The sequence below is a fragment of the Gymnoscopelus braueri genome, assembly GCF_963280865.1.
Source record: "Gymnoscopelus braueri genome assembly, chromosome: 21".
NCBI lineage: Eukaryota > Metazoa > Chordata > Actinopteri > Myctophiformes > Myctophidae > Gymnoscopelus > Gymnoscopelus braueri.
Window position 1 is genome coordinate 29268695 of NC_137623.1, and position 13625 is coordinate 29282319.

Here is a 13625-nt window from a genome sequence, read left to right on the forward strand (position 1 = left end):
GGGATCTCCCCCTGGGTCGCCATCTGACATCAGCGTGTAAGAGAAGGCGTTTGTGCTCTGCATTCATTTCCTCACATATCTACTCAGATGCAAGTTAAGTGCATGGGCTTTGATGTGGTTGATAATTTTAATAACGCCATTCAATACACGCTGTTATTTTCCGCTAGACAGCATCTCTCTTTGGATGACACACAGTGCATAATCTCACATTCATGTTCACCCGTTTAGTCTGGTAGTGAAATCATAAACCAGACAGCACAACTTCCAGAACTGGTCCGCACGTACCAGTCGTTAAGTAAATGGGTCATGGACCACTAACGGTCCGTGACCCGGTGGTTGGAGACTACAGCTCTACGCCACCTGGATGAATTGTGTGTGTGTGTGTGTGTGTGTGTGTGTGTGTGTGTGTGTGTGTGTGTGTGTGTGTGTGTGTGTATCCTGACCTTTAGTTTGGAGATCATGCTAGCCTCAGCGTCATCGCTAGCACTGTTCTGGTGGACCAGGCGCTTAGCTAGCATCTTAGCATAGAACTTCTGGAACACATCCTTGTCCTCGATGTACTTGAAAACCACCATCTGGTAACACATACACACACACACACACACACACACACACACACACACACACACACACACACACACACACACACACGTTGCATGTTTAAAAAAAATAAAAGCCTTTTTTTCTTTTCTTTATTTGACAGGGACAATACAATAAACAATGTATCAAGTTATAAAAACATGAAACCATTGCATTGTATGTGGGGTTTCTAGCCAAGGCTAATTTGTGACCCCTGTCCCTGGTTAGGCCTTTCTATACAAATATCTACCTAGTTAAAAAATGATCCAATTACAATAAGCACATGCAAGAAGCTCTTAGTTAAACAAGTACAAAAACATTTGTAATAACATAACATAAGGACAGAGTACAGCTGTGGCGAGATCAAAGCATCCTTATGTATTTATTTTCCTAGATGAAGTACTGTTTTTTTTATTAATAGAGGTCAGAGTGTCTCACCACTTGGTTGAGTGTGTCCTCCAGTTCTGCCTCCTCTGGGTTCTTGGAACTAGAATGGACAGACACACACACACACACACAATGCAAATCCATTAGTTTCTGCTTATATAAAGAACCTTAACAAATGCAATAAATGCATTTGGAAAACATGGCTTTCAATCAGTCATTTAAGTTTTCACCCCATTCAACTTCTTTCTTCTCTGTGTTCCATTATCACATTTTGCAATGAAGTATGGACTTTAAAGCTGCAATCCTCATCATATTTTAATGAATACAACTGTGATTTCAGCCAATCTGAATGGTAGAGTATATTAATATAATTGGTACATCTGTAGTGGTTGGAGGTGGTATGAAAATCCTTGGCGTTTTTAATTGTTTTTTTTAATCTGTATGTCCCGACACATTAAAGGTGTTTTGACTTTTGTCCTTGCTTGTCCTGAGCGTGCTTGGAGTTCGCCTAATGGCTTTCTTTCATCTTTGAAATGAAAATCAATTGGAGACTTGATACTTGAAAAATGAAACGCATTCAGTATTATTGCATGGTTATTTTATATCAGAATGATTTTATTGTTGTGTTTTAAATAATCCATTTTAAATGGATTGATTGATTTGAAACATATAGCTGAAAATAGTCCCTGAGAAAATATTAAGGAACGTAATTCAAACGAGCAATGATGTTTAGCCAACACTGACTCGATCATTCGGGTAATTTTGGTAACGTTTTAATGACTATGGAGAAAATGAAAACAAACATGCAATCTGAAAATTAAGCCATTAACAGGAGGCTTATGCTGTGAATGACATGTACTGACACCCTGACCTTAAAGGAGTAGTTCACACAAAAAATGACGTATTTTCTATCAATTACACACCCCATGAAGCCTTGAATTCATGGAGATTTTTTTTTTGTTTTTGTCGCATTCATAAGCCAATAATTTGATGACCGGCGGAAAGATGCTAATGTATCCGGTAGGAGACTCAAAAAGTCTCTGTTGAGTGTCTTACCGGAGAGACCGCCGACAAAAAACGCTGACAAAAACAAATCCATGGATTCAATGCTTCATGGGGTGTGTAAATGATCGAAAATAAGTCATTTTTTGGGTGAACTACTCCTTTAACCAACCCTAACCTCAAACCTAGATCCTAAGAAGTGTCTGGGCCTTTGTTTTGTCTTTTGGTAAATCTATAACACTCACCTCTTTTTAAGCAGCGAGTCACAGTATCTGGCCAGTAGTTCAGGAGACTTGCTGGAGGACTGAGCCATCTTGGTGACTGCATTGTTGTTAATGAAACGACCACAAGCCTGTAGAGACACAATCACAAACAACACATCACTCAATGTGAGGTTCATACAAGGAATTAGCTAGCAGGTTCACTTTCATAACCGATTACGCTGTTAAAAATCTCAATAATAAAATGTTGATAAAACTTGGTAATGAAGTAAAAAAGTATGGCAAATACTCATCACACATTATCCAAAGAGACATCTTGAAATAGCTTTACATGTTTAGCCAGCAGTCAAAAACAAATCATTTTATAACAGAACAAAGCCAAGCAGTCACATTTTGGTGAAGTAGTAAATAGCACATATTTTTAACACATTGACTGCCAGAGTTTATTCATAATGTACTCACCCCTGTGCCAGCAATTTGCGTGTTTTTTAATTTTTTTGTTTTGTAATTTTTCATTCAAATACATTCTCTGATTGTGTTGTCAAGCACCTACGATTGTTCCACCAGTAGAGAGCAGCACATCCAAACATTGATCACCTCGCTCACCCCCTCCCAAACAGGCCCACGTCATATCCGGTCATTCAAAGGATGTGACGTTTTCGACAATTCCCGGCCCGCTGATCGGCCTGAAAACGACGTGATACACTACGACGATGGCTGTTAGTCACCCGGACCAAAGAAAATAGAAGTTGAGCTGTCCGTTTGTCTTTTCTACCGTGTGAAAAACCGTGTTTTTCCTTATTCTGGCCGAAAATCACCGGAGAAAAACAACGTGACCCGGAAATGATTTTTTTTTTTTACATCCGGCTCCGGGTGAGTGTGACGTAAGTGGAAAACGAAAGTGTTGATGAGAAATAAACACAGCCGTGCGATCACAGATTAAACAATGAAAATTCAAAAGAACGTGTAAACAGGCTCTTATGAATCCTGGCACTCAAGCGATGGATTTGAAAGAACGTGTAGACGGGATCTTGGCACTGTATGTGTTAAATGACCAGTCATTATTTACAAACATTTTACTTTATTTTCAATTGATCAATTATAGAGCTAATTATTTCATTCCTAAAACCCAGCATTACACATATACCAGCTGACAACTTACTTACAAAGTAAATGGACAAAAAGGACTCGCATTAGTGCAACAGAACACTGCAAAGAAATACTCCATATTAGACTGCGTACAAAGCTCAAAACTGAGGAGTGTGCCACTGACCTTGTCGAGGGCAGCCACAAAGCCAGCGTCGTTGTTGAAGGCAGACATGACCAGAGCGTTGTACTTCTTATGAACGTCCAACGTGGTCTGGACATAAACCTTCGGGTCCTGGGATAGACCGTCAAAACAGTACGCTTTGGTTTGATCGGATAACATCATATACTGAGTTACTTTTCCATTTTTGTTGTTTAAGTCTGAAAATCCTCATCCTTATACAAATACAGTTTGTTATCTTCGCTACATTGTATAGCTGTGGTTATGGTTAAGTTGTTCAATAATTAGTAGTGTGCAGAACAATTGGCAGTGAAAATATGCGCCCTTAAGTTTTAATTCATACTTCATCGCACAACCGTGATGCCCAACAACAACGTAAAAAAGCAATTTCAACTGAAAAATATGTCGAAGTGACTCTTTTAAGCTAAGTTGTGTCATCGTTGTCGAGTGACACCATCGTGTGATGACTTGTGAATTATTTTTAACATAAGACGGTTTTTTTCTCAGTGGCGTCCATACATTGAGAGCAGCTTCTCCACACTTCTCAATGGCGGCCAGGCCCTGGTTGTGGATGTGAGTCTCCAGAAGTTTCTTCAGCTCCCCCAGACCGTCTGTGATGCGCGACACCAGGTTGTACATCCTGCCCAGGTCTGACAGAGAGAGGACAAACACACACATGCTTAACTCATTCACTGCCACTGACGTAATTTCTCCCGTTTACCAATCCTGCCACTGACGTAAAAAACGTAATTTTTTTTGAAAAAAAAAGATTTTTTTTTTTTTTTTTTTTTTTTAGTTTTTGTTTCAAATTTGACCCAAAGACCAAGGAGATATGATTGTTTAAAGATCTAGACTCCCATCCACTTCCTTGTTAACTTAAAACTTAAAAAATCTGTATCTCGGCTCCTGAGTACTTTTTTTTTTCGATGAAAAATCTCTGGCAGTGGGCAAACGCGGCCAGCAATAATTGTGGCAGTGAATGAGTTAACTTGGTGCCAAAAAGATTTACAAGCTAAAAAAATAAATAAAAAAAGATAAGTCTAATTGGAGCTGCCATTATTGCGTCTGAACATCATCACTACATCTTGATCAACAGTTTCCCATTGGAGACCTGACCTGCATCATTTTGATACACTGTACTGATTCACTCTCAACTAACTTGATCATATATACTATACACAAGTAAGACGCGCGAACGCTGGAAGCGAACGCAGCTCGAAAATATTGTGTATTTACGGACTTGTAATCAGTGTTATTTCACCGTGATGGGGAGAGAACATTGACATTGTGTGTGTGTGTGTGTGTGTGTGTGTGTGTGTGTGTGTGTGTGTGTGTGTGTGTTTTGCAGGCTGTTGTGCATTGTAATCAGAGCAGGCTGTTGTGCATTGTAATCAGAGCATTATGAGAGCATGAACACAGACAGACACACAGACACACACACACAACCTGAGCAGGGTTACATAGTAAGCTCCTTCGCCGCGCCTCCTTCCGCGTTCGCAATGATATATTACTAACGCCATGAGCGCTGCCTTATTGTACTGTATGCCCAATGATACTGGATGCAACTGTTTGAAGTACAATAAATCTGCCTTGCAAAACCATGTGTTCTTTTTGAGGTTTCTTCCAGTTATAGTTTTTCGTTGGCACTGTCGCCAAGCCCTTGCTGACGGGGGAACTGGTAGGTCTCTGTAACAGCATGGTCTTGACTGATCTATATGTTGTGTCTTGAGACTTGTCATTTACAAATAAAAGTGATTGAAATTGATGCATGAATGAATGCAGGACCTTACCTTCATTCTTGTCAGCATCCAGAAGGTTCTGGAACTCAGTGTGGAAGATCTCCAGATGTTTCTCTATGAGCACCTGTTCACACTTCCTGGCCAGTTCATCCTGAGTGGACTCATGGAGGTAAACCTGAACACGACGCTGTTCCTCTAGCAGACGAGCCTCAGCCTAAATACACACACACACACACACGTGCAATACAGAGCCACACAACGAAACACAGACAGAGACAGACGCACAAACAGAAAAATAGACACATACACAGACAGAGAAACAAGCATGCATAAATGTTTAATAATCTCCAGCAGTGTTTTCAGAGGATTTTGTTGAACCTTGTTGTTCTTATAAAGACTTTCCATGTGAAGAATCTCTCGTAAGACTGATCTATTGTTGATACTGTTCTGTGTGCGAGGAAGCTCCTCATCCATGCAGCCAATGGTTCTTTTGAGTCCCTTTCGACACACCCATACATAAATAGCATTAGGACAGTACTAACAGTAATAGCGGAAGTAGTAATAACAGCTCTAATCGTAGTAGTAATACTAGTGGTAGTAGTAATACTAACAGTTCTAATCGTGGTAGTAATGCTAGTGGTAGTAGTAATACTAATTAATATTCATATTAGGCGTGCGTACGCCGTACCTTCTTCATGTACTCTGTGACAGGGTTCTGTAGTAGGAACTCTGTGCTCTCTCGTGTGTAGAAGCGCTCTGTGTCGGTGAGGAACTGACACTCGAAATACTCCTTGTACACAGACAGCGTGGGGCCTTTGGCGAAGGCGTCTTCTTCATTCAGACCCAGCTCAACTGGAGAGAGAGATCAGTCGCATCATGAATCACACCCGCTTTCCACTGAGCTAATTGCTCCAGGAAAAGAACTGAGCAACACCAGCATCAACAAGGGAAAAAAAGTCTTTGCGTCTGCACTTGCTTTTCATCAACTTTATAGCTTAAATGCTGGAAATGCTGTTGATATCCTGAGTTATTACTGTATACCTTTGCTCTACAGTAACACTCATCCTGATTGTGTTTGTTCTGACCTGGTAAGTCGCTATGGATAAGCGTGTCTGCTAAGTGTCTGAAATGTAAAGGGGTGTATCTGTGAGTGGGTGGGGGACCTATTCTTTGGGACAAATCACCTACTGACCTGATGTGTGTAGAAATTGTGTTCTAAAAAATTGAGAGCTTTCTGTTCTGCTAGGCCTTTAATGGTTAGAATGTGTGTGCTAATATTTATGTGTGGCGTTGCCAGCCACCATGTGGGCATACTTTATGTGTTAGTTGCCGTTTGTTTGTGTGCGTGCGGTGTTATTTGGGAATATGTGAATGATTAGGGTGATCACTGTATATTTTTGCTACTTGACTTGGCGTATTTCATTACTATTGTTGTATTTTAAAGTGAAGCATATCGGGATTGCACCTGCATGCAATGTGTTATACAAATATAATTTACTTTGAGTTTCATTGTAAGCGACTCTTGGATGAGAGCATACACCACTCAAATATTAAAAAGGTAAGTTCATCAAGTAATACTTTGTGTTCTCTTTTCTTGTCGTCTCTATTTATATTCTCTGAAAAGCACATCATGACCCATTTGTCAAAAAGCATGTTTTAAATAACATCTGACGTAACTAGAAAACCGGTCCATAAATACAGTAACATGACATGATCATGATGAATTAACACTACAGCTTAGAGCAAGTCAACGGAAACGTACAGGGGTCATCGAGAGGTAACGTACCGTAAGACTGAACCACGCCACTGATGAGTCTGGTGTTAATGGTCTCTCCGTTCCTCTCTCTCTCTATAAGCTTCAGCACTGCATTTGTTACCTGAGGGAGCGAGAAAGAGAGGCAGACACACAAGAGCGATATCATTGCTTTGATCATCACTATGTTTTTTAAACAAGATTAACCCTAGCATCCCCATTTTAGGCATGTCATATTAGGCAAACATTGGTAAAAATCGATGTCAACAGCCGAACTACAAGCCCACAAATGAGAAGCATCGTGGGCTTGTAGATCTGCTATTTACGCTATTCATTGTACAACAAAGTATATAGGGTTTCAGTGGTTAATTATCTTCTCTCAGATCAGCTAGCTAGATGGCATCAGCGTGTGTCTGCAAGATCGAGTTCCACCCACCTGCTTGTTCAGGGGTCTGAATAAACACTCCCTCCATGTCACCAACGCCAGCTGGGAGAGGAGGTGGAGGAAGGTGTGGGGTGAAAGATGAAGAGGAGGTGAGAGGAGGAGAGGAACGAGTAATGGAGGAGAGGGAAGAAAGGAGGAGGGTTATGGAGAGGAGAGTTGTGGTTTGGGATGACAGGAGAGCAGAAGAGGAGAATGAGAGGATTAATAGAAGATCAACGTACCGCATACAACCACAAATTAATGATCAAAATGAACACATGTCCTCCTGTGCCGTTTTCATTTTAAGTGGTGGTCTGTCTATATCCGTTATACTGCTACAGGCTGCTCCAGCGTCCCTATTTCCTCTTTATGGCTGGATAAAAGCATCATCTTATCTAAGCAGCAGCAGTTGGCACTGTTAGCCAGCGCTGCCCACAACAAGCATCTGTTCAACTGACGAGGTGAATGGAGGACATTAGGAGACATGTAAAAATATACCGAGCATGCAAGCTCTCTGTCAACAACAGAATTCTTTATATTCAATAATCAGTACTACCAGCAGTTTATCATTAAGCACTCTGGGGATGAGGGTTAGCCGTTGTGTGCCTTGCTCAAGGGCACATTACTGGTAGATGGGGCAGTGAGAGGGTATCTCGTCACTTCCTCCAGCTAGCCCCACAACACAAAGCCTGTTACCCAAGACATTTTGCTTGCAAGTTATGTATTGTCTATTTTCTTCATCTGCACTTCTGGACATTTTACACTTTTACATGCGTTTCCTGTATGAAACCAACAGACTTTCCCTGTGTATTAAATTTGCTTTCCAAATCAAGTTTCTCTCAACTTCGCCAGGTAGGGGATTGTAACCGGTGACCTTCCAATTGCAAGCTCACCATCTCAAGCCCTACACAGGCCGTCCCGTGTGTGTGTGCTTACCGAGTAGATCTCGTAGATGCCCTTGCGTCCCTCGTCACACTCCCGTCGGACCCAATGGCGGTTGAGGTAGGCACAGATCCCATTGAGCACTTTACTGGAGAAACGGTAGTCCTCCCACTGTTGTGTGTAGAACTTCAACACACACTCATCCATCAAGTCCTCTCCATCCTGGAAGGCAGGGATAGAAGAAGAAAGAGAGGAGGAAGGGAGCGAGGGAAGAGAGGCAGAGTGGAAGGAAGAAAGGACAGATAGAGGAAGGAAGACAGGAAGGGAGGGAGGGAGACGAGGAGGGAGGGAGGGAGGAAGGGCAAGGGGGAGAGCGAAGGCAATAGATATGAAAAGAACAATAGTAGAAAGAAAGTAGAATAGAGGGAAAAGATGGAGGGAAGAAGGGAGGGGGAAAGACAGAATAAAAGAGAAACCATTGTGTTAATGTAAGTTGACACAGATATATAATTTCCTAATCTCTTCTCAATCAAAAAAAAAATCTTGTCCTCCTTCAGCCTGACTTTCCATCTTCCAATGAACAAGTTCATGTACACACGCATAAACCAAATCCAAATCTGGTATGTGTTCAGACAGATATATGTGCATATTTGTGGTGTTAATGAACTGTATATAAACCTATATAATAGGTGACTATAACTATGTGATGTAGGGGTGCAACGGTTGAGTTAGCCCACGGTACCTACGATTTTGAGATACATTTTCGTTCAAATTCTTTTTAAGAAGAGAAAATCTTAAATTCTCTCCTTATTTTGCCTATTAGCCAAAATAAAGAAAAATAATTGACACATTCCAGTATGACAACATTGTCAGCCTTTCATTATTTCCAAGGGAAAAAAACGTTATGTCGCTGACTTCACTGTTGAAGGGGGGAAAGAAAAATATGGCAATAAAACTGTTTTTAGTCGTTTTGATCTCCGTGTAAGGATTAAAAAAATGTTGTGCCTACAATGCTTACCCCTCTTTGGGTTAGTGTTGTCCCTCTCTGCTGTCATAGAGCACTTTGTTTGAGCTGGAGATTTTTGAACGAGGCAACAAGCTCAAGTTACAGCGAGTCCAGACGACAAGGGTACCGGGTTTTCTCCAATGACAGAGCCATTTTGGCATAAGAAATGTGTAAAATGTGTGAATTATGTGCAAAAGTCTGCAATTCACCAGTGCGTACTGAACAGTGGATATGGAACTGTACCATTCAATATTAATCCCAGAAACATTGCAGCCCTAATGTGACTGTGTACTGATGTGTGTATAATGGACCGACCATAAGCAGGCTTGTTTGCTAGGTTATGTTAGTGTGTGTACGGTGTATTAAGGACTGACCTTAAGCAGGCTGGTTAAATAGTTCTTGAGGAACTCTTTGAGTCTCTTGTAGAGTTCTAGGCCTACAAACTGGGCTCCGCCTGGAGTGGTGGTCTTCTTGGAGGGCTTGGCGGCGGGTACAGAGCCCCTGCCCTGGCTAGACTGGTGCACACTGGTACAGTAGTTATATACATGTCTGAGGCACAGGGTTAAGGTCAGTACAAAACAGAGGGCAAAATGTCAACGCGTTGTGTATATATTATACACAATATGCACATCACCGATACCATCGCTGTCAGGTGGAAACCTTGCAAGTCCAAAACCACTCCTTTATTATAAATTTAAAACCATTTTAAAATAGTGAAAATATCCGATCTAAAATTTCACAATATGTTGCACGTTTTGAGCTTGTACATCTGCTATTTTCCACTACTTTTGTGCGACACTCTTGTATGAAGTAGGGCATTAATTTACACAAAAAATATTCAAGATGAAATATGGAGATACGAGGTGTCTGCCCGACGGCAACGATATGCTAAATTGAGAATAAACATGGTGGATCAAATTAACCTAGCACTTAGTTGTAGATCTGGGAAAGCTAGCGCATAAACACATGGGACGCATATAAACAGATTTTCCTCATTACAGACTAAACATGGCATGGTGAGTTTAAAAATGCTGCCCTTGCAAAGCGTTTGTATGCCACAACTAATCTGGTTTAATCAGGGCCCTGTCACAGAATGGTTACGAGGCACGTGCCTCCATGTTGGATGAAGTGGCACCAAAACGGAGAGATTGCTGTGATGAGATTGTGGCATCATATAATTTTATTTCAGGTCTCCATAATAATTAGGGTCATGCAGACATAGCTACTAGAGGCCTCCCCAGGGATGTTTGGAGGGTGATTAAACTACAATTAGACGGCACACAGCAACAATTAGACGGCACACAGCAAAAGGGAAGTTTGTGATATCATCATTTCTACCTCCCTGACCCGTTTGATATTTTAAATATCACCTCTCATTACACAGAAATTAAGTGCTTTGTCATCGTTTAGCCAAGAAGGAAGATGCCACTACAATTACAAACTGCTTCTGCCATCTCTCTTCCAACATGGCAGAATGATCCTCGAAACATTCTGTGCAGCCTCTATAAACGTTTAGATGGCGTTCAATTCAAGCGTTAACTCCTGGATCTATTCTACATCATTACAAGCAGTAAGGAGTGCGTCTTTAACTCTTGGAATTATTGCCTGAAAGTCAGAATTCATGCTTATTGTACTGCGACACTCATTCCAAGTCACTACCAGTGTCTGTAAAATGCCCGAAATGCAAATGTAAAATATAAAATTCATGATTCAGGTCAGAGAATCTTCACAGACACACACACACCTTGGAGCTATCAGCGAGCAACAGCAAGCGTGAGGGCCCCAAAAAAGTCTCTAATAAGCAGTCAGGGAACCTGAATTGGAGCAGTTTAATTCTGCTGGATTGAACGGGGAATGATATCTGGGAAATGTCTTGTGAGATGAAGCATGTCCACTGGAGAGGAGGAATGTACTGGTTTCAGGCTGGTTCCAGCTCATTCCTCCAGCTCTTCAACTGGAAATATTGGAAATGAATTCTAAATCAGTGGGCCGGGGCCCACTGGTGGGCCGTGAGGATATTGCAAGTGGGCGCCCAAATAATTGGCAAAACACTGCGATTTTATGATATGTAAGAAAAATTACATGGAATTTTTTTTCCTTCTTTAAAACCTTAAAAAAAATGTTTTCATTTGTGATACCGATAAATAGGAATACTGTGTTAGTTCCATTGATCCGAGTCTGATTATTAAAATGAACATGCTCTGAGGGGGGGGGGGGGGGGTTGGCTTCTTTTCAAACCTGCTCAATCATTATATGCTCGATTCATTTACTAGTGTCATCATTTCTTGAATTGGCCGTCTAATTTGCCACGACCGCTTTTGATATTTTCAAGTGGGCCCTGATCCAGAAAAGGTTGAGAACAACAGGACTAGAAGACAGCAGGGACATCCTACAGCTTTACCCCGAGCCACCCGCACACCCAGATATACTACCAACAATTCCTGAATTGTACAGGGCTACTCTGTCTTGTCTTGTTTACTGACATCTCACAATGTATTACATTACATTATTAGTGTAATATCTAGTGCGGAAAGAAAGGGTTTGTCATGATTATATTCATATGATGATCTTGATGTTGTTGTTTACGAGCACTTCACTCACATTTACAAGGCGAATAATAAACAGGCATGGGGGGGGGATTCCTCCTCACAGATAAGACTCTGATCATCTTAATAGCCGTCTGTTTGTTCTGATGCATTATGTGGATAAACAGCTATGTACTGCAAAAGACAGCTTTCATTCTGCAAACAATGCCCTTGCAGTATAAGTGTTTTATAACAGCGCTATTCGGCGGGGACCGAGAAGACTGTTGTTTTTTCAGTACTAGCGAGTTATTTCGATCTGGCACACTGAGAACATAGTTAACTTCCTGATAGAATACTACATTAATTCACAAAATTAGTGTCTCTAAGATTATAGTGAGAACTACTCAACTACCTGGGAAGGCAGAAAACACAGCAGCAGTATGAGTGCTTCTATTCAACACACTTTTTGACATTAATTGCTTCTCTCCTCTGGCAAGTCAGTTGAGGAAAATTTCCTTGCAAACAAATACAAAATACAATACAAATACCAAACTAATTCATTACATTTCAACAGTATCCTCCAGAAACTTGGTGTTGCATGTAGGCTTGGGGATTTCTTGGTAAAAAAATCCATGGAGAAAGCATGTAACAACACAATCACAGCCAAAACACACAACCGTGCCTCCCGCACTGACTCCTCATTATTAAGCATGTGTGGGATACGTGTAGAGTTCCATGTAGCGAGCCTTGGCCATGCTCTGCCGCGTGTACACCTGCTGGATCCCGGCCCGCAGGTCATCCCAGATCTGGTCCAGCCCGATCTGTTTCAGTCCATGGGGATTCTGGGTCCGGTTAGACGACATTCTGTCAGCCTTCTCCGTCTCCCTACAATGCCCTCCTTTAGCCTCCTCTCTCTCTCTCTCCACCCTCCCCTCGCCTGTCGTGGTTCTTTCCTTGTGCTGCTCTGCTCTCAGGGTGTGGTGTCCATCTGGCAGCGGCGGCACTTTCAGGAGAGATGGCCCTTTGGTTTGTGGAGAAAAAGAAGAAGGCTGTAGTACCCTCCTCCACGCACCTAGGTGGTGCTGTCTGCCAAGCCTCTGCCAAACAGCAACCCTCAGTTGGTGGTACTCCTCATCAGATGACCTGGGAGAAAACAACAGATCAAAAAGCAGAGGGGTAAGTAAATCTGGATAATAATTTTTTGTTTCGTTTTTAAGTGTCCAACCCCTTTTTTTCCAGGGGTGCAACAGTTAATTGGCGGGAAATAGATTATTATCATAATTTTTTCAATTTATTTTACAAAACAGCAGATTTACAAGCACACAAGGAGTCGCGATTAAATAGTGCTAGTCTGATAGTCAATTATAAAACAAAATCAATAAGAATTATGTTAATTCGTTGATATACAATAAAACTAATTATCAAACAAATGCGCATCTTGATTATTCGACAGAATAAACGCTAAGAAAGTAATCGATAGTTGCAGCCCTAGTTTTGTAATTGTTTTGTTTGTTTGAGCAGCAGTTGACAGTCTATTATATTTGTTGTGACACAGTGTGTCAGTACAAAGCAGGGAGGAAGGGTTTATCCTTGGGACACCTGGCTCCCTGCCCTGATCGTAGCCATGCCGACCAAACACTGACGTCACGTGGCTAATTGCAGATTAGTCCACTGTACTACTTCCTCCTTCCCCGATTTCCTTTCCTTCCCAGGGCGGCTCACAGAATAATCACATTTATTATAAACTACACTGGTACAAGCTCCAAGCCCATATTGTTAACATAACTGCTTGGCCAATGCAGGCAGTTAAAAAAAAAAACGTTGGTATTTTAATGGTCCA

At 41.4% G+C, this 13625-nt stretch overlaps 1 protein-coding gene across 1 annotated transcript in view; it reads right to left on the minus strand.

Annotated features, from left to right (window-relative positions):
- LOC308077303 (cullin-1) overlaps window positions 1-13625 on the minus strand; it is a 37110-nt gene that overhangs the window by 9171 nt on the left and 14314 nt on the right. The window contains exons 2-13 of the mRNA XM_080417931.1: window positions 12509-12928; window positions 9635-9809; window positions 8309-8476; window positions 7385-7435; window positions 6982-7072; window positions 5884-6047; window positions 5247-5409; window positions 3976-4106; window positions 3463-3570; window positions 2214-2320; window positions 1018-1066; window positions 444-575 (exon numbers count right to left, since the gene is read on the minus strand). Coding sequence (XP_080274057.1) covers window positions 444-575; window positions 1018-1066; window positions 2214-2320; window positions 3463-3570; window positions 3976-4106; window positions 5247-5409; window positions 5884-6047; window positions 6982-7072; window positions 7385-7435; window positions 8309-8476; window positions 9635-9809; window positions 12509-12648 — 1479 coding nt within the window. The 5' untranslated portion in view covers window positions 12649-12928. The remainder of the gene's footprint in view (window positions 1-443; window positions 576-1017; window positions 1067-2213; window positions 2321-3462; window positions 3571-3975; window positions 4107-5246; window positions 5410-5883; window positions 6048-6981; window positions 7073-7384; window positions 7436-8308; window positions 8477-9634; window positions 9810-12508; window positions 12929-13625) is intronic.